General features: G+C 41.2%; 2 protein-coding genes across 2 annotated transcripts in view; one reads left to right on the top strand and one right to left on the bottom strand.

The window, feature by feature from the left end:
- LOC123764548 (uncharacterized) overlaps positions 1–10886 on the bottom strand; it is a 76933-nt gene extending 66047 nt beyond the window's left edge. The window contains exon 1 of the mRNA XM_045752568.2: positions 10685–10886. The gene's annotated coding sequence lies outside the window, so the exon portion shown is untranslated. The remainder of the gene's footprint in view (positions 1–10684) is intronic.
- Positions 1–22300, top strand: part of LOC123754325 (serine/arginine repetitive matrix protein 1-like) — a 66967-nt gene extending 44667 nt beyond the window's left edge. Inside the window, exon 6 of the mRNA XM_069321700.1 lies at positions 22068–22300. Within this exon, the coding sequence (XP_069177801.1) occupies positions 22068–22300 (233 nt within the window). The remainder of the gene's footprint in view (positions 1–22067) is intronic.
- The last annotated feature ends 556 nt before the right edge of the window (positions 22301–22856 follow it).

Genomic DNA, 22856 nt, shown 5'->3' with positions numbered 1-22856 from the left:
CTTTAAACGAACTAGAATACAAAATGCAGCCACGAGGACAAACTTTGAGCTCCTAGATGCACTAGAATCATTAACATGAAGGATGAGGTATAACTTCCAACGATAATCCTACAAGTCACCATAACGTTATGCGTTGTGACTAATCTCCCAGTCCTGAGGACTCCATGTGTAGTAAAAATTTGGCGAGTAGGAACCGGATATGATCTCTCGTACTACATTATTATTAATTGTCTTGTCATTAGAAGACCTTGGGTCCTGCTGGTATGAGGTCCCTTCATTAGGATATCTTCATAGTGCATCCAAGGTTCGCCAGTTCTGGCTAAATGATTACGTCACTTGCAAGACGAACCATCCTGCGAGTTGAGTGTTCGTACAACTAGCCTAGCTCTTGACTCTAACTCTGCAACCCTTTACACTCTAGGGTAGCCTAGAGTAAGAGTAACGAAGTATGCATAGTGGCTGTGCCCGGATCCAACAGTTGAGAACTAAACTTCTCTCAACAAACGTAGTCAGGGCAGCGGACAGGAAGGCAGGGTGGAGGAGTACCAGCGTAAATACCGGTAATACCAGCAATCCTCCGTCCTGTGGTGAAGGGGGGGGGAGGGGAGAGGAAGGGGTGGAAGGGAATGCACGTGCGCTCTCTCAGACTCTCCCGTCACTATTACCAAGGGATAGTGGCGCAGAGCTTTCCCAGGAGGGGTAACTGACCTCCGTGTAGCCTAGTCACTGTAGCACATTACATAAGAGATTCTTTGAGTCTCCTGCTGTATAGTCTGGTATCTGAGAGAGAAGCTCAACGAATCTCTACAATATACGTTTGTTAGCGTGTGTCAGAATTCGTCATAAGAGATAAATCAAATTCACAAATTCTACAGCATTTATTTAATTAATTTAATATATTGTATGCCATTCCTACTTTACATGCAACCAGGGCGTTAATCCTTACGTTCCCTCCTTACTGAGAACCAAACCAAGCTATGTAACCAAAAAAAAATGCCAAGTAGCGATGTATGAAGCAAGAGGTATAGCAGCGTGTAAAACTTAAAGTTGGGAGGGTGGGTGGCGGGGTCATGGGGTGCGACGGCTCGCCCTGACACAGCATGCAGCGCGGGCTGGCTGGCGTGTCGGGCCCTCCCTCCCTCCCTGGCTGGCTGGCTGGTTGGTGCTGCTGCTACCACCACCTTGCCTTGTACATGATCCTCGCCTTCCTCTTTGTTTGTCCCGTAGTTACAACCCACCCGCCTCCAAACACCTGCTAAGGCTGCATATCTAAAAGCTAACAAAAAAATGCATTGGCGTCCATCTCTGTGACGCCGCCGTTAGTGAGAGTGAGTGGGAGAGTATATGCGTTACATTTGCATTTCGCTCACGAGAGGGGTATTAGTGCACCGACGACTCGTCCTTCCCCACAGTAGCCACACCCAATGACACCAGTGTAGGTATGGGCGCTCGGTCTTGGCTGGTAGCCAGGATGCCTTGTCGTCTGCAGTGCTTTAAGTGCAGAAGGGGTCTCTAGGAAACGCGATCCGAGTCTTTATCCGAATCTACTTTACTTAAATGTGTGTACGAGTTCTATTCCGAGGCGTAAATGAGAAACAGTAAGCTATAGTTTCTGCTATCTACATCGTGGTACTGTGTTATCAGCTTATAGTAATCTCGGAAACAGTAATCAGTGAGAGAGTACTGTCGACAGCTAGCAGTGCGAGGCTCCGGAAGGCTCCCCGGAGCAGACGTGCTGGCCTTAAGGACTCGCTCCACTACAGACTCACTTGTTTTTATTAGGAAACTTGAGTACTCGCATTTTGCTGCTACGCAAAACGATATGAACGGTTATACAGTGTTCAAGCCAGGCACTGGCTGTGTTATAATAAGATCCCTATCTCCCATGATGGTTTGCCACACAGCTGAGGAGTCTGTTAGCTAGCTAGCCCTGGCAGATGTTTGGATAGCTTATGAAGGTATATTGCAAGTGTAATAAGGTTTAGAAAAGTCCTGGGAGAGTTCTACATAGGCTATTTCCTATCGACACGTCTAAAGGGTTTAATGACTGGACATAGTCATTAAACGCTGTGTGTGACATTGGTTTTGAAAGAATGTACCACTTAATCACCAACATATGGACTTTCCCAACCCATTGCACCTTATTTATATTATGTTATATAATATTGTATATATAATTTTTTTTTAATATATAAATACTTCAAGGGCGTTTGGGCGTCCAAACACCCTATAATATATAACGAATATATTATATATACTGTACTGTACCCCCCAAAACTAATATTAGCATTAACAGAATGTATGTAAAAATTGTCTTTGAAAATGTAAGAAGTGTCTTGCGAAACGCTTCTAGGCGTCAGACCTTAAATAAAGTGTGAAAATTAATTTTGGAGAGTTAATTTTTCAATTACCATCGACAGTGAAGAAAAACATACAAAATATTGAGAAGATTCGTGTTAGAATCATTAATCTTACCCTTTCGGTTATATTCATTATATATATATATATAAACACATTTCTTATGTTTCTTTTTACTGTCGATGGTAATTGAAAAATCAATTCTCCAAAATTCATTTTTATTTCTAGTCTGACGGGACGCTTGAACGCGTTTCGTAATAACTTATTACATTTTGAAAGACTTTAGTTTACACACACAACTTTAACCTGAAAACACTAAACAGAGTCTTACTTATACTGACACTAAACAGTTGTTGTTGTTGTTTCCATATGCATAAGCATATATAACAATGCATAAGCAACAGGGCTCCATAAAGGAACACATAATCTCCTCTCACAACCAGACCATCACCAGAGAAGTCTTAACAAACCAACACAGAAATCATCGATAGATACAGCGATAGCAGGCGACTCGACATCTGCGAGGCACTACACATCAAAAAGTTAACACCAGTAATCATGGACTGCATGGGTTGCATTGCGGAAGCACAAATGGCTGGCATGCAAGACACAACGAGGCCAGTGACATCATCAAGAGAAGCCTCATCTCAGCTAGGTGCCCAGCGGAGAGAGAACCTCGCATCCTAGGGGTCAAAAACCCGGATTTCCCCGCACTTCGCCCTGACGGCATCACCATATACTCCTGGAAGGAGGGTAGACAGTTGGTGTGGGACTACACATGTGTATCCACCCTGGCTGACACCTATGTACACCTCGGAGTTGATCAAGCAGGTGGGGCGGCCAACCACAGGGAAACAGCAAAATCACTCGAGTACAGGCGACTGGAAGGTCAATACCTCTTCGTTCCCACAGCGTCTGAGACGCATGGCCCCTGGGGCAAGAATGCCTTGGGAATTCTCAAAGAATTGGTCTCCAAGCTCATTGACGTCACCAGAGACCCAAGGGCTTCCAGTTTTTTGTTTCAGCGCCTCTTTGCTGCTAAACTTAGGCATCCCCATCCCTGTTATTAAGACAATATTGCTTCATAGATTCAGGTCTAATAGGAGAGAAATCACACTCGCATAAGGCTTCAAAGCACTAACGTAAAAAGCTATGATTTGTTTAGAACTAAAGCCTATGTATATGGGCAGCATAAAACGTCCACCAGACAGTGCGACATAGTGGTTGCCAGGATCAGGTTGGGCTAGTTACCTGTGCCAGGTCGCTATAAGGGACGAATCTCGACCCTGAGAGATGTTGCTACTAGAGACGAATCTCGACCCTGAGAGATGTTGCAACTAGAGACGAATCTCGACCCTGAGAGATGTTGCAACTAGAGACGAATCTCCCAACCATGTGTAAACTGCGTGAGCAAGAATTTGGCGATTTTTTTCAGGGATATTCCTGCGCGGGCCCTAAGCCTCTGGCTGACTCCACTAAGTATTACTTGTTTCTGTTTTACTTAGGCGGAGTACGAGTATTTAAGACTCGACCTTGGTGAACTCATACACTACATTATTGAGTGTCCAGTCATTAGGCCCTTCAGACTTGCCGGTATGAGGTACCGGGAGCTTAGTAATTACTTTATTCCCTCTCGCGTTCGGGGATATCCTCATACCGCATCCAAAGTTTGTAAGCGTAGGCTACTGATCACATGCCCTTGTATGGCTAAACCATCCTGCGAGATGGGGGATTTCTTGGCATGTCATTGCATGCTCTTGCACACGATATGTAACCATTCATATAGTCTAGGCCCGTCACTCAAGGGTGGTTGCAAACATGCAAATGTACCTGTATTCAAATGTAGATATGATAGAGCCCAGTAGACTCAGGAATCTGTACACCAGTTAATTGACAGTTGAGAGGCGGGACCAAAGAGCCAGAGCTCAACCCCCGCAAGCACAATTAGGTGAGTACCTAAATATTGCGATACCAAAAAAAAAAAAGCAAAGGCCAGAAGTATGTGAAGTTGCATATAAATAACTTAATCTCTTGATATATTGTGCAGCACATTATTTTGTGTCATTGATGTTATTTTGCACAACATTTATGATCACACCACTGTGTTGTATCACCATCGCCACACATCTGGGACACTCCCATACGCCGGGACTGAAAATATTAGGCTAACTCTACAAAATTAATAATATTTCATCAGAATTTTTCGACTAAGATCATATTTCCGTAATTACAACATATCTGATGTCCAAATATTTGAAAATATTTTAGATATCATTATAGCATTTATCGTTGATACCGGCCACAAGTATGATGGTGAAATACCTGTGATGGCCGCGCTGGGAGAGGTCAGAATTAGGCCTTAAATGTAATAAGTCAATTACCTGGTCTCCGTTCTTAAATCAGCCATCTCGCGAGCGTTCCCAACTTCAAGAAACTGTCGTACTTGAGTGTCTTAACCTAACCAAAGAACCTCGAACTGAAAACTGGACAGTATGTCCCTTTCGCTAGCTGTTACCATATTCTTGTACATCAGATTGCGGCAAGTATACGTCAAAATGCGACGTACTATTAAGAGAACAGGTTGCTCATTATACTACTAGGTCAATACTTTTAATCTATGAAGGGGGGTGGGCGGGGGGTCGAACTGGGCGTTAAGATTATTGCATGCTACAAACTAGACCCGATTGTGTTAGGTTCAAACTGGTATCCGAAATCCATTTTTCACCAGATACTCAAGCAGCCCGTCCTCCTAAGGTTTCCTAATGCAGACTCGTATTCCAGACATATCCAGTAAAGAAACAGTGACATAAGAATCTTTGTATCTGTGTCTGTGGAATTAAAACATGCGTCCTGGGTCGCTGGGTCACCCTTGATGTATGCATTACCATCTGGACTACAGTGAGCTTAGAAAGACCACAGCACTAAAGTCCGCTCGGACTTACAAGTTGTTTTGGAGGCACAAAGCTGGTACCCAAACCCAATTTTTACCTATACAGTATATATATATATATATATATATATATATATATATATATATATGTCGTACCTAGTAGCCAGAACGCACTTCTCAGCCTACTATGCAAGGCCCGATTTGCCTAATAAGCCAAGTTTTCATGAATTAATGTTTTTTCGACTACCTAACCAACCTAACCTAACCTAACCTAACTTTTTCGGCTACCTAACCTAACCTAACCTATAAAGATAGGTTAGGTTAGGTTAGGTAGGGTTGGTTAGGTTCGGTCATATATCTACGTTAATTTTAACTCCAATAAAAAAAAAATTGACCTCATACATAATGAAATGGGTAGCTTTATCATTTCATAAGAAAAAAATTAGAGAAAATATATTCATTCAGGAAAACTTGGCTTATTAGGCAAATCGGGCCTTGCATAGTAGGCTGAGAAGTGCGTTCTGGCTACTAAGTACGACATATATATATATATATATATTACCCCGTTCACATGCTGTTGTGTGCAATGATGTTCTTCAAGCCAAGGACGCAAGTGCTATTCATACACTTCTCCAAAGATGTTCTCAGATAGTCCACGTTACCATGATTTGATTGTGGAATGAGTTATGCATCCTGAGTAGCGATGATACAAGATTTGAAGAACACAAATGTCGATCCTCGATACTGAGAACGCTTTCTGGTCGAGCTTTCACTTAGGATCACATCACTCACACTAACATACCACAGGCCAACCTTGATGGTTTATGGCAAATCCAAAAAAAAAATGAAACCTGTTTACGCTAACATTTGAGAAAAGAGCGGTTACAGGTAGGGCAGGTATTTTTTCCCCCTGGTGTTGCCAGGAGCTAACCAGACTAACTGAGCCAGGTTTCATCAAGAATTTGCACAACCCCTCACGAAACCTGTACATCTTGGAGGGTCCAAGGACCGTCGACCAAGGAGGCCTGGTCGACGACCGGGCCGCGCTGACGCTAAGCCCCGGAAGCACCTCAAGATATCTTTCAACAATTAAGGGAACTTTGTTTACATTCATTAAAGTCTGCGCGCTTCAAAACTTCACAACCCTAGGTTGTTATTGTTATAAAGTACTTTCTTAGTACTTTGGAGCTCAAACTGTTTTAACAAGTGCAAACAACGCTACCATGATTGAGGAAAGATGTACAGGTTTCGTTAGTGGTTGAGTAAATGTTTGATGAATTCTGGCCCAGGTTTGCAACCCCAATTTTTGAAGGCGGAGCCAGACAACCTTCGGGTTATAGAAGGGAAGGAAACTATGAAGAGAAAACGCCAGATCATTACGACTATATGGCCCCTTGGAAGGGTTCAGAATAAGGATTTGGGCTGGGAGGAAGGACTGGTTCCCAACCACTTGGACGGTCGGGAGTTGAACGTCGACCTGCATGAAGCGAGACCATCGCTCTGCCGTCCAACCCAAGTAGTTGGGCTTGGGTTCTAGAAACCGAGACATGACAACCAACACACACACTCTAGAAACCAGCCCGTCCTCATAAACAAAGTCCAAAGTCCATTCCATGCACCCGCCAAACCCCCTGTTTATGAATGAAAAACGGTTTACACACGACTCACAACTGATGACGTTTGAACACTTCTCCAACAAGTTCTTCACTGACGACTTTCGTTCGAATCACAACGCTGTAAATGCTTCATCCACGCATTACAAATACAGATAATCGCCAACAGCACCTAAACACCTAACTTAACCTAACAAATGCCTAAATATGCACAGTATGCTAATATATAATATTAATTCATACTTGAAAAAATTCCTCTTTTGAATGAACAGCATGTTCAAATTGATGAATGCGTCTTTGGGGTCGACCGCTGGATGAAATAGACTTGGCCTGAGGACGGGTTGATAGAAACACACCTGAACGTTACTGCTTTCAAGCATTACAGTACAAGTTTTTTACAGAACGCTGCCTTGTGAGGCAAGCGCATTCAATTTGGTAATGACGGTCTGTAAGGAAGGTCGCGTCAGTTTTGTCAGCATTATTTTCTAAGTCCCGTTTTTGTTATATCTGCCACAGTGTTCCTATTTATACCTTACAAATTATAAATGCAACTTACAACTCACTCAGTGTATATTCAGGATGAGTGAACTGTAAGAAGATGACGTACGTGTAGTTAATGTTCAGTTATTTTCTTTTTCCAATTTTTATTCTGGCTTAGTATATTATAGATGTAAATCATTGCGTCTATCAAACATGGAAATGTCAAGAGACGTGATAATGTGTTATGATTGTGAGAGGGTGTAGTCATTTTCTAAACACTAAACTTGGGAGTTTCTTCCCTGGGGCCTGGCCTAGCATCCTTACCAAGTTAGGCTGTTGTTCCAGTTGGTGTTACACTGCAAGCCATTTATTTCCACAATTTATGGGGTAATTTGAGGCGATTCTGACTGGTGATAATTTTATACAAATACTCCATGTACATTTCTCACTAGCAACTCATAACGAGGGGGAAAGACTGACGGCCAAACGCCGAATTGACAACTCTGCAAAGACACGATATAGGTCTAATTTAACTGAAACTTTAAATAATGATCACGTTTGATATTAATCTAATCTTGCGACCGTTGTTAGCAGATTGATAGCTTTCCCTTCCCATAGCTTATGGTAAGTCTTTCCTATTTTTAATTGGAAGAAGACCGTCAATCAATTAACAACCAGGTACCCAATTACTGCTGGATGAACAGTAGGCGAGCAGTTAAGAATTGGTGCTCAGTCAATCACCCCTGGCCCAGACTAATCGTTTGCAGGGCAAGTGTATATTACCATTACACCACCAAGGACTGTTGGCCTTAGAACTTCCAGCAATTATCGTACAAGAACCAGTTTTAAACTAAAGCCTTAACGTAGGTCAAACAACGAATGATGTTCATCCATGGAAATAATTCCTTGGATGCAACCCATAACGCAGTGTTAACACTCGACCTGCACCTCGCGAGCGACTTGGTCCTGGGTTAAGAGTCCTGTCCAGGGAAGATTAACTGCTCGCCTCTGTTCACCGAGCAGTAATAGGGTACCTGTTTGTTAACCTACTGGAGGGTCATGTCCCAGGGAAAACTAGTAGGCAAGGCTTACCATAAACTAACGAAAATTAAAGCTCTCATCCTGCTAACAGGAGTCAGAAGTCGTCTGTTCCAGTACTCACCTGAGTAAAAAAAAACAAAAGACAAAAAAAAATTTACCGTTAGATGAAAGGAAACGTGACCAACCTTTTACGTTCCGCTCTGGGATCGAATCCGGGATCTCCAGGCGAGTCGAGAACGTAGACCACCATACTACTACCACCATAATAGAACGTTGACCACTATATTTACAGATGATTGACTGTCGAGAAACGGGACCAAAGAGCCAAAGTTCAACCCCCGCAAGCACAACTAGGCGAGTACTATTGAAGCCGTAAATGCCATGTGCGCGCCACATTACACAATCCATCTTGAAAAACTAAGGAAAATGTAGATTCGCAGTCACGACATCCTGCGCCAGCCACACTTTCTCCTCACTACATTTGAAGAGACTCTTAATCCACGTAAACAAAAACCATGTATACAATTTAAAACTCAGTACACTTGGGAGTAACTCAATTATCGGCTTATCACAAATAAACATGAAAAAATGCATCATTTAAATATGTCAACCGCAGTATTTCTCCAGTTAAGCCAACTTATTTCAACTATAGCAATTATTCCCCCTTACATAACCGAATTACTTAAGTAGCACAGCAAATTCCGAGGTGCCTCTGTTGCTAAGTAACCAGATGAGAACAGTTAGCGGTCAATGGAGTCTTGCGGGTGGCGGGGGGCATGGAGTCCGCCTGGCTCCGTGCCTCCGCCTCTATTGCCACCGCACTTACCACAGCTAGTAGTATCCATTGACGACAATCACACGTAATCTCACACGTCGTCACAGCCGTAGAGTTACCGGTGATGCATGGACTATTGACTTAACTTTAATCATAGTAGTAATTGGAATAATGTGATGATATTATTGCAACATTATGGTAATGGTCAGCAGTGGTCAGGCAGGCGAATACCCCCACCTTCCCACAAGTAGTACACTCATATCATCGCTACACCCACACCCATGCTACACCCACATTACACACCCCACACCCATGCTACACCCACATTACACACCCCACACCAACAGCTACACACCAATAGCTATAGACCCACACCACCACCTCCTCTGGGAGATAAAAAGACCTGGGGGTTGATATCACACCAGCCCTGTCCCCTGAAGCCCGCAAAGAGGATGTAATCAGTGGCGTATGCCAGGTTAGCCAACACGAGAACCGTTTTTAGGAACTTGCATAGGGAATTTAGAACCTTGCATACCACGTATGTCAGACCAAGCCTAGAATATGCAGCTCAAGAGTAGAGTCCGTATTTAGTCAAACACACGACTAAATTGGAGAAGGTTCAGAGGTATACCACCAGAGTTGAGGGGTATAAGCTACGAGGAGAAACTATGGGAATTAAACCTCATGTCGTTCGAAGAAAGAAGTTAGGGAAAACATGATCACATACAAGATTCTCAAAGGAATTGATGGGGTAAATAAAGATGGTTTATTTAACAGGTTGTTCACACACAAGGGGTCACATGTGGAAACCGAGTACCTAAATGAGCCATTAAAAAAAAGTTATTTTTAGTGTCAATAGCTAATAAATAGAATGTACTAGGCAGTGAAACGATGGAGACAGACTCCATACAGTTTCAAATGTATATGATAAATGCCAAATAGGCCCAGGAATCTATGCAGCAGTTGACTGATGGTTGACAAGAGGGACCAAAGAGCTGAAGCTCAACCCCCGCAAGCACAATTAGGCGAATACACTTCACCCACACACACACACTTCAATACAATTCTATTACTCTTTGCATCTTATACAAAGCAAGAGGGCTGACAAAGTGACAAATGAGAATGACTAAGACCAAAATAATGCAGTTTGGCCTCTTATGGCTTGCTGTTACCAAGCTTTGACGTCACAACATGTATATGTATAATCTGTCCCCTATACCCTGTCCCTGCTACCAAATTGTGCCGAGGAAGCACTTACATGAATGGAGGAGTCTTGGGGATGGTTATTAATGATGTATATGGGTGTGTGTATTTTATTAAGGTCACGAGCGTTGTCAATAGAAGTGCATTACACATTACTGATATTAAATACATGCGCCTGTCGAGAAGTAAATTACATTATTTAGAATCACGAGAAAAATAAATCAAGATCTTAGTAGAAACTGAAAGCATAAGTTAGCCTACCCTTATGACGACTACATAACATACTAATTCAAATATGCTCAAATAATAGCCATATTCACTTACCCTATATCTTCTAGTTAACTTCCGATGAAGTCTAATAAAAACGCGAATGAGATCCTCACCCAATAAAAACAATGATAAATATATTTCATTAAGAATGCACTTCAAACCGCGTTAATGACGAAAAAACATAACTATCACTGAAGGCGGGGCGAGGAGGCCGGAGCAACAACCCTCCGCACACCTTGAGAGCTCAGCCCGCACTGGCTGCCAGCTGGCTCCCACCTCGGGGGGAGAAGCCGCGCTACAAGGTTCCCTTTGGCAACTCTGGCAACTTAGTGCCTCATTCTTCCTGTGATTTTGGAACAATTTTGGATATCTACTCTTTATCTTTTTTGGGGGGACATTAATTACCGTGAATATCTTCTGGCTACACTGACATGATTTCTGTAATGTGAAGAACAGAGGAAATAGGTTGTTTAATGCTATTTTACTGGTGTTTAGAAACGTAAGTAACCTAATAATATTAAATACTACTACTACTAATAATAATAGTAAATAGTAATTTTTATTTAAGCAAGAGTTCATAAATAGGATAACTCCCTTAGTGAAAGTAATAAATGAATAAATATCACTTCGATAAAAGTGAGTATAGAACTACAACGTTAAATTTGAAATTTTGCGCAAAATAGCTGTATTAAGCATTTTAACGTGTCGTAAAACAGCAAAAATATAATTATAATGATGATGAATACTCACTGGTGTGGAGTAGAGGATGATACGCACGTCAGTTGGTCAGGTTAATCCTCGACACATCTGGACACAAACCGGGTGGGTGGCCACACTGACGCCCTCGCTCTGTTACAAGGGGAAAAAACAAATAAGATAACCTTAGACTGATAATCTTCAGAGACACGTGGTCAGGGAGACTACTGTACGGAGTTGAATAACTAAAAATGACAATATAGATACGAATATAGACGGTTCGGTTCCTATAACGAGGCATTTCCTTACTCCTGATCCTTCTGTTCACCTAGCAGTAAATATATATATCTATGGGAGTTAGTGAAATGCTGTGGGGGGGTTCATTCCAGTTACAGCCCTGCTCCTGTGTCAGGTAAGTACACCACGGGTTCACCATAGCCCGTGCTACTCGGAACGTTTTGTTCCGAGTAGCTGAATCTAAAACAACAAATGCTGTGGGTTGGTGAATTGAACTAGTTCACTAATTGTAATCATTACCTTCTACAGGTACCACGGTTTGAAATAAAACCATTCATACACTGAGAGAGAGAGAGAGATTAAATACAAGTCAATAGGTGATCACAGCTTACTTTAAAAAGGCACCACTCTCAGTAACGGAAAGATACAAAGACTTAATCCATATACATTACTTACAATATTATCTCTTCATAATTTACACAAATTAAACTTATAACTTAAAATTACTCACAACAGTCTCCTTGAAATTTCTTTGTTGCTATTCAACAATACTAGTTATAAATTAGTTCACACTCCTACTCCATCCTATTTACTGGAAATATACCAATCTAGGCCTACCCTGATATGCATGTATGTTACACATTAAAATTACAGCAACATACGCAATTATTCTATATAATAACACAAGACGACATTAGAAATGAGTTACAGCAATGGGGAAACTATAACACTAGTTTTCTCATTAAGTTTGTTTGACAAGACTATTGTGACTTATATCATCTATTTAAAACAAGCTGATTAGGGTCTACTTCGGCAAATTAGCATACGATTTGCCAATCACAATCTACTTTAAGTTAGCATATGCTCAGTGTTAAACTTGCATATTTTATCTTGGCAACATTTTAATTTAAGCAAAACATTCGTTTTTGAACAATTAATTATGCACACTATGGTGAGGAAATTTCAACCCAGCTATTTTAATAAAGTTATGGCTCGGGTTTAAGCCTAGTCCATAAGCGTAGCAGGGGCAGTAGTAGGCTTAAGAGTAGGGGGGGGGGAGGGAAGGAAGGAATGAACTATCAGGAGAAAGCGCCAAGCCACTACGACTATATAGCCCTTGGAAAGGGTCAGGATAAGGATTCGGGAAAGGACGGGGAGAAGGGAATGGTAACCAACCGCTTGCATGGACGGCCGGGAATTGAACGCCGACCTGCATGAAGCGAGACCGTCGCTCTATCCGTCCTGCTCAATTGGTTGGGCTGGGCGACCCATAGGAGCCCTCGCAAAGCTTATATTCAGGCTTCCTGTCCCAGACTAAGGCTGATAATACACGTGTCTCTTGGATAAGCGAGCCGTAGCACCCACACCAGTGTCAGTCAGACCTTCCACACACCGCGGCGAGCATAGAGAACTATGGCCACCAAGAAGTCCACTACGGGCTCACCATAGCCCGTGCTACTTGGAACTTTTTCTTCCAGGTAGCGAATCTTAAACAACATATGGCCACCAGTTAACCAGTAGAGTATACATATGTGTACTAAATTAGCCCCTAAGATAGCATAAATTAGGTCTAGGATGGCTTATTTAGGCTCTGGATAGGTTAGGGTCTTTAGTTCCATTTTTTGGCGTGCCATTTCGAGTAATCCAATGCTATTACTAAACGTAAAATTGTGTGGGGGTCAAACAGTCCATTTTTGTACGTTTGGCCAAACAGTTGTTATTCGTACTATCTTTTTTTTTTGGAGAAAGGACTAGAATTTTCACAGCCTTAACCACACCGCTTGCAGGTCTAAAGTCCCTCTAAATATTGTATAATTCCCTCTAAATATTGTCTAATTCCCCTCTAAAGATTGTCCAATTCCCTCTAAATATTGTAAAATTCCCTCTAATTATATATATACTATATAGTCGTGAAAAGCTTAGTGCTTTCTCCTGATAATTCCATTTCCTCTAATTATTTTCTCTAAATATAGTCTAACTTTCTTTAAATGATTTGCAATCAACCTCAAACCTTTTTTCTTTAAGATTTTATGTTATAGTTTGTGTTGGTGCGTGAGAGGTGTCTCCTGAGTCCCGCTGGCGTCCTTCCCTACACCTCAAGGGTACGAAGGCAACCCGTCCTCTTACAAATTGCGTCGCTTTCCGCTGATATGCGCTACGGCCAAAAATGGCTGTACTAATTTGAAAATTAAGAAAATAATTGAAAATAAATTTTGGATTTTTTTTCTTCTCCAAAACAGCAAGTTAAAAGGGTTCTCTGGTAGAGTTAGGAGGGCAGGAAGTTCTCCTAAGGTTTCAAAACCAAACGTTAATTGAAAGTTTTCTCTCCTAACCTAGCAGCCTAAGGTAGAGGACCCATCACAGAAAACGGGACAGTACGTCACTTTCGTGAGCCGATTCCATTTTCAATTACGTCCGTTTTTAGCAGAAGTGCGCATGCGAGCGGAAAGCGACGTAATATGTACGAGGATGTCCTTCGCCGCCCTTGGCGAGCTTCCCCCTGAGCATTTATTTACGTCATGGCCTGTCTCCTTCCACCCCAGCATGGCCACTATAACTGCTGCTGCCATATCCTGCCTATGGGCATGTCTGGCCGGAGTCTATTCACATTTCCTCGCTAATTACATAGTTGACACCGCCTGGTCTTGAGTTACTGTTTAGGTGAAGAACCAACCTTTGCCCCCCCCCCTCTCTCTCCTCTCTCCTCTCTCCTCTCTCTCTCTCTCTCTCTCTCTCTCTCTATCTCTATCTCTCTCTCTCTCTCTCTCTCTCTCTCTCTCTCTCTCTCTCTCTCTCTCTCTCTCTCTCTCTCTCTCTCTCTCTCTCTCTCTCTCTCTCTCTCTCTCTCTAAGACTAGGCTGTCAATTGAAGTACCTTGTGAAACTGCAAGCATGAACTGTATATCTTACCTCAGCTCATCTGAAGTAAGTAATTATCAAAAGAAGGTACCAAGCCGGGAAGGCTATGTGTACAGCGCAGCTCATCTGATGCCTGCCTTATAGAGACTCATTTATTTCATGAGGTTATTATTTGAAACTATTTTCTATGAATTTTTTTATATCTATGAAATCTATTTTTCTATGAAACTATTATTTGTTATCCTACCTCAGCTCATCTAAAGCCTGCCCCTAGATTTTGTTATTAAAAATTATTATTAGGAATGATCTTTATTTAAATCTAAGTAACAGTCATATAAGGAACAGGATGAGTCAGTAGCCAACAGTGTGCCAGAGCCTTCATGTGATCAGCTCTCACGTGTATCAACCTGTTGAGGGAACAAGCTCCAGATGCGAGTCATCCTCGGGGTGAATGATCGCTGATGGAGTGATGTTCATGAGAAAGGCAGTTCCAGCAAGAGGCTGTTGATGGCTGAGAGCCTTGTGTCACGGGTGTCAATTTGCCAAGTACTGGTTGTCCGCGAAGCTGAGCCGGGTGCAAAACTTTGATAATGTTTGCACATTACAGTAAGTCCATTAACATCAAAAAGGTGTTGGAGGCGTTGATGTTCAGACCATTCCCACCAGACTTGATCGAGACTAGACATGAGTCTTCTTGCATGGGTTCTCCACTTTGTCCAAATTTCTGATGAATAATGAAGGGCAGGCAATCCAGGAGAACGAACTTGTGCTTCATATAAGGATTTGCAGCCCTTGCTGTCAAGATGTGAGATGCGCCGTAGGGCTGTAAGTTTCCTGGCTGCTTTTTGGACTAGGCTAAGCGCGTGGCTCTTCATTGTCATAAAAAGAGTCAAACTTCATGTCCAATATGTCAGTTTCATCCCTGAACTCTAGGTTTTTGCCACCCATTTGCAAGTTTGCCCGATTTACAATGTGCGGACTAACTAACATCATCGCCTGTGTCTTCTCAGCCGCAAATGGGACCGGTCGTCTCCTTCCCCCAGATAGAAATTACTGAAAGTTGGTGCTTGATGAGTTGGCATTTGTAGCAGTTGGCATTTCTTCCTTTCCAAATGTAAAGGTTAGCATGCAGTCACCAGCATAGGTTACAGCTTCAGGGATGAGATGAAGTAGCTCGCTGAAAAAGACATCCCACAACAGAGGGCCAACCATACTACCCTGGTACGTTGGCACCAACTGAGTGACTTTCGGATTCTGCTCCCGTTAAGAACTACTCTTAAAGTCCGTTCTTGAAGGTAATCCCTTATTAACTATAAGCTGGAACCAAAGATGCCTAGTGCTTGAAGCTAGACCCGGCCAAAGGCACCTGGTAGGTCCAGAGCAGCATCACCAACTCTCTCTCACTCTCTCTCTCTCAGATCAACAAAACACACACTGTTTTTTTACAAATTGTTACTTTGATGCAACGACATTGTTAAAAAAAAGTTGTAATTACAGTGTGTTTAAGTTGGGATTTGATTTTTTTATTAACACCTTTAGGTACATCTGCATTTGTGCAGCACTCCTAGGCTATATGAAGAGGAGCACAGAGAACTAGCTACGGGGCGCTTAAAATTCCCATCACGCAGGATGGTTAGTCATACAAGGTCATGTGATCGGTAGTCTGCACTAGTAAACTGTGTATGCATTAACTATGAGTGTATCATGAAGATTACGAAAAAATTTATCACTCAGAATGTTCGATAATATGCTTATTGTTTGTGATGTGTGAGGTGTGTGTGTGTGTGTGTGTGTGTGTGTGTGTGTGTGTGTATATATATATATATATATATATATATATATATATATATATATATATATATATATATATATATATATATATATATATATATAAATATATATATATAAATATATATATATATATATATATATATATATATATATATATATATATATATATATATTTTTTTTTAATTAATACATTAGGTTACATCTGCATTTGTGCAGCTATCCTGGATCTGTGTGAACAGCTGAAAATATTTTGATAAACTCTCTGGGAAACTTGACCCCCATTTCAGACTTCGAAGGACTTGCTAGGATTCGGAATAGGAGGCGATTTTTCTTAAAGAGGGGCATAGGGAGTCGACCCCCGACCATCCTCTGATACTCCCCAATCACAAAGCCCCATACAAAGTTCCGTAACGATAACCCCAAGCTCCTGGCCTCCGACCTGAGGCCAGGAGCCTCAGGTCAGAATATCTAAAACTGACAGATATTCTCGTATTCCCCCACACACACACTGGTTACTTGCTGTGGCTGTGTGGTGTCTGCTGACTCCTGGAGCTCCTCGATTGTCTAGTCATATGGAAGTCAGCGTCTTGACGCTTTTAGTTGTGCCTTTGTTTTGCATTACCTTAGTTTCTGTCAGTTCGTTTTTTTAAGGCATGTGTATAGTAGTACTGGAGGATATTAGAGCTATATAAATAATAGTTTATAATAGTCATAATAATAGTAATAATAATACAGGTTCAAATTACCTGTAAAATGTTTTGTTGATTTTACTGTAATTATTCTACTGAAAATTATCTGTACCTGTAAAGAAAAGGTGTAAAATACCTGCTAACATTTTTTATCAATTTTACTGTTAATTTATCAAATTTTTTTTCTGTTAGTTTAAGGACTTGCCCGAAACGCTATGCGTGCTAGTGGCTTTACAGGAATGTTAATTCAACTTATTTTCTATATTCTCTGTTAACCCCCAATGTAACTTCTTGTACATAAATAAATAAATAAATAAATAAATAAATAAATAAATAATAATAATAATAATAATAATAATAATAATAATAATAATAATAATAATAATAATTTTATTTAAACAAAGGTACATATATACATTCATAAAAGATTGGATGAATCATGGGTAGGGCAGGTACAATGCCTAAAGCCACTAATACGCAAAGCGTTTCTTTCAGAAACAGAAAAATTTAAATAACTAAAACACTTGAAACTAAATGAGATTAAAAACAATAATTAATTAAAGTACGGGAATATAAATCAAATAACAATTATTAAATGATGACAGGAACAGCAAAAATTGCAACAGAACATTAATTTTACAGCATAAAAAAAAACATTGTTATTAAATTTTTACATAAAAGATAGCAGTATTACAGGTTCAGTAACTAATGTTCAGTAATAGCAAAACACAGGTTGACATTTAGGAAGTAAGGTAGGTTACATATAGTTTTTCATGTAGTTCTTAGTTTCTGTGGGAACCGACCTGTGAGATTTATATTTATTTAATTTATATGAATTTATATTTACGTTAATTTATATACTTCGATAGCAATTTGTATAATGATAAGTGGACTGTATTTCTGCAATAATCTCTTAATCTCACAAATCGATCCTCTACACATTAGGGGGGGTTATTAAATTAATATATATGCAGCCAATCAAACTACAAAATTAACTACATACATTGAAGAGGTTCCTTATCTTATAGTACAGCAGGTTAGTCCACCAGGTATAACTAGGGTGTAGACACCAAATTATCCTCTTTGAGGTAGCTTCCATCACCCAGTAACTGGTGCACAAAATCTTGCATCCTCGTCTTGACCTGTCAAAAGTGCGCTAGCTGTGAAGCCAGAATCCTATATATGACAAGTTATATCAGAGAAAACTGTACAGTACATGGAACATTGAAGACCTGGCTTAATTACCTTTAGTTTGAGGCTTCCACGTGATCTAACCGGGTCACCCTATATCCTGACATTAATGGCCATAAATGAATGATAAACGGGTTTCGGATAGACACTTAACTTGAATTTGTAGACAGCGTGTTGGAGATGGTACCTTTGGTTTCCATAACACTACGTCCAAGTAAAATTAACAGGAGCCGAATTTGCTCCCGTGTGAGCCTCTGGTCTCAATATAAAACAATGGCTGTTTAACACTCCATACTATTGACGTTACTGGCCGACATTGTCCAGAATGATAGGAGCCGAATTTGCTCCACACGTCTCGGAGGTGACACAACAATCCTGCCCTCCTTCCCCACTCTGACGCCTGGCCTACTTTGTCCAGATTTCAGAAAGTGATAGAAGGGTCACATTTACTCTACTTTAATATTGATAATTAAGTTAATTTATATAAGATGTTTTTATGATGGTAAAGTCCAAAGACTAATGTATTTAAGAATAATTCCCAGCAGAATAGCTGGTCAATTATAATAGTATGTGGTGATGATATCCCGTTTTCTATAGACGGTAATTCCACTACAAGTTACGTTTTCTATGGGTAACTTGTTGGTAATACAGCTATTATCTGTATGATTATTAAATGGTGTCGGATTTTCCGACAGTTTCCCTTTTATACTAGTTGAGAGAAGGATGATGTGAATAGGGAGGTCATTCCACATTTTATGACTCTTGATTTGCAGAGCATTTAGGCTTTGGTTAAGTCGCACTCTTGGAATATCAAACAGATACTTTTTTCTAGTGAGGTGTCCATGGGTTCTGTAACAGTCCTCTGGGAAGCGTTAAAGTTTGGGATTAGCATTGCAATTCAGTGTTTTATATATATATATATATATATATATATATATATATATATATATATATATATATATATATATATATATATATATATATATATACATTTATATATACATATATATATACATGTATATATATATATATATATATATATATATATATATATATATATATATATATATATATATATATATATATGTATATATATATATATGTATATATATATATGTCGTACCTAGTAGCCAGAACTCACTTCTCAGCCTACTATGCAAGGCCCGATTTGCCTAATAAGCCAAATTTTCCTGAATTAATATATTTTCTCAAATTTTTTTCTTATGAAATGATAAAGCTACCCATTTCATTATGTATGAGGTCAATTGTTTTTTATTGGAGATAAAATTAATGTAGATATATGACCGAACCTAACCAACCCTACCTAACCTATCTTTATAGGTTAGGTTGGGTTAGGTAGCCGAAAACGTTAGGTTAGGTTAGGTTAGGTAGGTTAGGTAGACGAAAAACCATTAATTCATGAAAACTTGGCTTATTAGGCAAATTGGGCCTTGCATAGTAGGCTGAGAAGTGCGTTCTGGCTACTAGGTACGACATATATATATATATATATATATATATATATATATATATATATATATATATATATATATATATATATATATATATATATATATATATAGCACTCGTGAGAAGATGAGTAGTGACTTAATATCTAACATATGCAAAGATTTGAGTAAAGGGATGAATGCTGTCAATTCAATTTCTTTCTTTATTACGAGTGGGAGTTTGTTATGGCTGATTTATGTTGAGTATTAGGGGAGTCGTAGATAATTTTTGGGGGAAGTGGCGCCCCAGGCATAGATACCATAATGTGAGATAAGTATAGATGAGCGAGAAATATAACGTCGCCAGGGCAGGGCGAGGTACATAGTATATTTTGGAAAGTTGTGTTTTTGCGCTAAGGTTACGGAATTACCTTCTCTAACCTAAAACCTCTTTTTACTTTGTTAATTCTGGCATTAATGAGAAATTTGTAGTTATGCTGTACCAATTAGGAAGAGAATGGGGCGGTTGTGAGCGTGACGGAGACTCACGAACGCTGTGGAGGAAGGTACTGTGGGGGAAGGGGGTTGGACGCACACATGCAGCTGTTATGCCAGAAACCTTCATGTAAACAATGAAGGTGAAACAAGAGAAGTGTTTGGGTGGGTTACGTCATACACACACACTGATGGGTTTATGGGGCCCCTAGGGAGGTGATGAAGTTGTGCGGTGGTGGGGGGAGGAGGGTGACGGAGCTGCCATCATCCATGAGTGGTAACAGATGAGCCACGCTGCAGGGGCGTCTCGGCTCCCCACCACTACCACTAGCCGCCAAAAAATAAAAAAATAAAAACTCCGGCCCTCAGAGGAAGTAATCAATAGTGGTCACGACTTTCCTACGTGAGGGTAACTTGTCATGTGAAGAAATTATTGGGTGCGAAGATATAGTTAAAGAAACTATAAATTAATGAGGCTCCAATTTTGAAATCACTGTTGGAGGACACTATAACGGCAAGCCGTCCTATTACAAGTTATATCACTTTTCGCTCGTATGCGCTACGGCCATAAAAAGTTGTAATTTAAAAACGAAAATACAGTAGTCTAATACTGTAGTTTGATTGGCTGCATATATTTAAATTTAATATAAACCCCCTTAATGTGCTAGGAGTCGATTTGTGAGAATATTGCAGAAATATAGTCCGCTAAACATCATACAAATTGCTATCGAAATATATAAATTAACGTAAATATAAACAATATATAAATTAAAATAAATTAAATATAAATCTCACAGGTCGGTTCCCTACACCGGTGGCTGTGAGGACAGCACGCTACACATAATCCAGTGGCCCGGGATCGATTCCCGGCGCCGGCGAGAAACAATGGGCAGAGTTTCTTTCACCCTGGTGCTCCTGTTACCTAGCCGTAAATAGGTACCTGGAAGTTAGACAGCTGTTACGGGCTGTTTCCTTTGACCTGTGTGTGTGTGAAAAAAAATAGTTAGTAACTGTTGATTGATTGACAGTTGAGAGGCGGGCCGAAAGAGCAGAACTCAACCCCCGTCAAAATCCCCAACGGACAAGTAACGTGGTACTATAATCCACAGCTGATCAGCAATTAAACACGTTTTCTGTCAGGGTCGGCAGGTAAAGGTCGGTTACGTTAGTTCTCCGCATCATAGTACACCATTTAGAGTCCGCCGAGGCAACACGAAAGGTAATATAGTAATTAGCCTCAGCGGGCGGACATCGAAAAGCCTACATCAGGCTACCTGCCTCCGAGAATGGGAAACCTTGAAATTTAACCAGAACGCCTCACCACGTACTTCTCAATATAGCGGACGCAGTAAGGAGGGAAAAACAAAAATACTATTGCCATTCCGATTTATAATTCAGAGGTGCTCTAGTGACAGTACACAACCCGCATCAGTCATCACTGTCGCCATCCCGCCAGTGACAACTACACCTACTTCGAGACACCCCTGGTCACCAGCCTCCACACCCGCTACACCTCCTGCCGGCCCGGGGTGTAGAGGGGTTCTTGCGTATCAGTAACTGATTGATTGATAAAGATTAAGCTACCCAAGAGGTGGCACGGGCATGAATAACCCGTAAGTGATGGCCCTTTTGAGCCATTACCAGTATCAAGAGCAGATACTGGAGATCTGTGGAGGTGCGACTGCACCCTGCGTGACGGGAGATGTCTCCCGTGTGCGTATCAGTAACTGATTGATTGATAAAGATTAAGCCACCCCAAGAGGTGGCACGGGCATGAATAGCCCGTAATTTGCTATTCGATATCAGTAACTGTTGGGGAGGGAGGTCTATTGCTTGTTCGGCTCCACCTCACGGCCTTGTTGTACCTGTTGCGTTATAATTGAACTATTTTGACGTTCGATTTGTCGCATCTATCTTTAAAGATGTGGATGGAGGTGGCTTTTACAACTGCTTTCGGCGTGATCCACTTGTTGACCTCCCGTACTGGGTACGGGAATTTCGTTGCATTTCTTTGATTCATTTACGTTTCCAGCTCCAACTTGCCAACCCCAGGATCCCGGTGAAGCGGTGTGCCAGTCCAAAGACCCCAATGAAGCGGAGTGTCATCCCCAGGATCCCGGTGAAGCGGAATGTCAGCTCAAAGACCCCGATGAAGCGGTGTGTCAGTCCAAAGACCCCGTTGAAACGCTGTGTCAGTCCAAAGACCCCGTTGAAACGCTGTGTCAGCCCCAGGGCCCCAAAACCGGGAGTGGATCCGGGCTGTAGCCACCGAGACTGTGTGTGTAGCACTGCATCGGTAAAAACTTGTGGGTCCACCCTTGACCAGTGTAAAGACCAGCCATCCCCCTGCCCACCCACCTCTCACGCACCGGCAGGGCACAATACCCTGTACACCCCTTGTCAGCACATATCCCCCTTCCGTCGTAGTTCTCACACGCCTTTTGTGTTTCTCCCTGCCCTCATGTTCCCCGGTGGCCACTGCTTTGCTCTTCCTGAAAAAATTACCCTCTTTTTATTATCTTGTTTTGGTGTACGATTGAGTTTTCCTTTAATTCTCTCTCTCCCCGTTCCACGTGGATCGCCTTTCCGCCGACAGTACAACCTGTCCTCCAACAAAGGACGTCGCTTTTCGCTCGTATGCGCTACACAAGGCCAAAAAATGTCGTATTAGAAAATGGAAGCGGCGCGCGAAAGTGACGCACTCTCTCGTTTTCTGTTTTGGGTCCTCTGGTAGATTAGGAAAGGAGACTTTTAAACTAGAGGTTTTCTTGACGTTGGGAAAGTTTAGGAGGACGGACTGCACTGACGGTGGATCAACATT

This window comes from Procambarus clarkii, chromosome 1 (assembly GCF_040958095.1).
Source record: "Procambarus clarkii isolate CNS0578487 chromosome 1, FALCON_Pclarkii_2.0, whole genome shotgun sequence".
Lineage (NCBI taxonomy): Eukaryota > Metazoa > Arthropoda > Malacostraca > Decapoda > Cambaridae > Procambarus > Procambarus clarkii.
The sequence above is the reverse complement of the archived record's forward strand: the minus strand, read 5'-3'. Positions and strand labels throughout refer to the sequence as shown.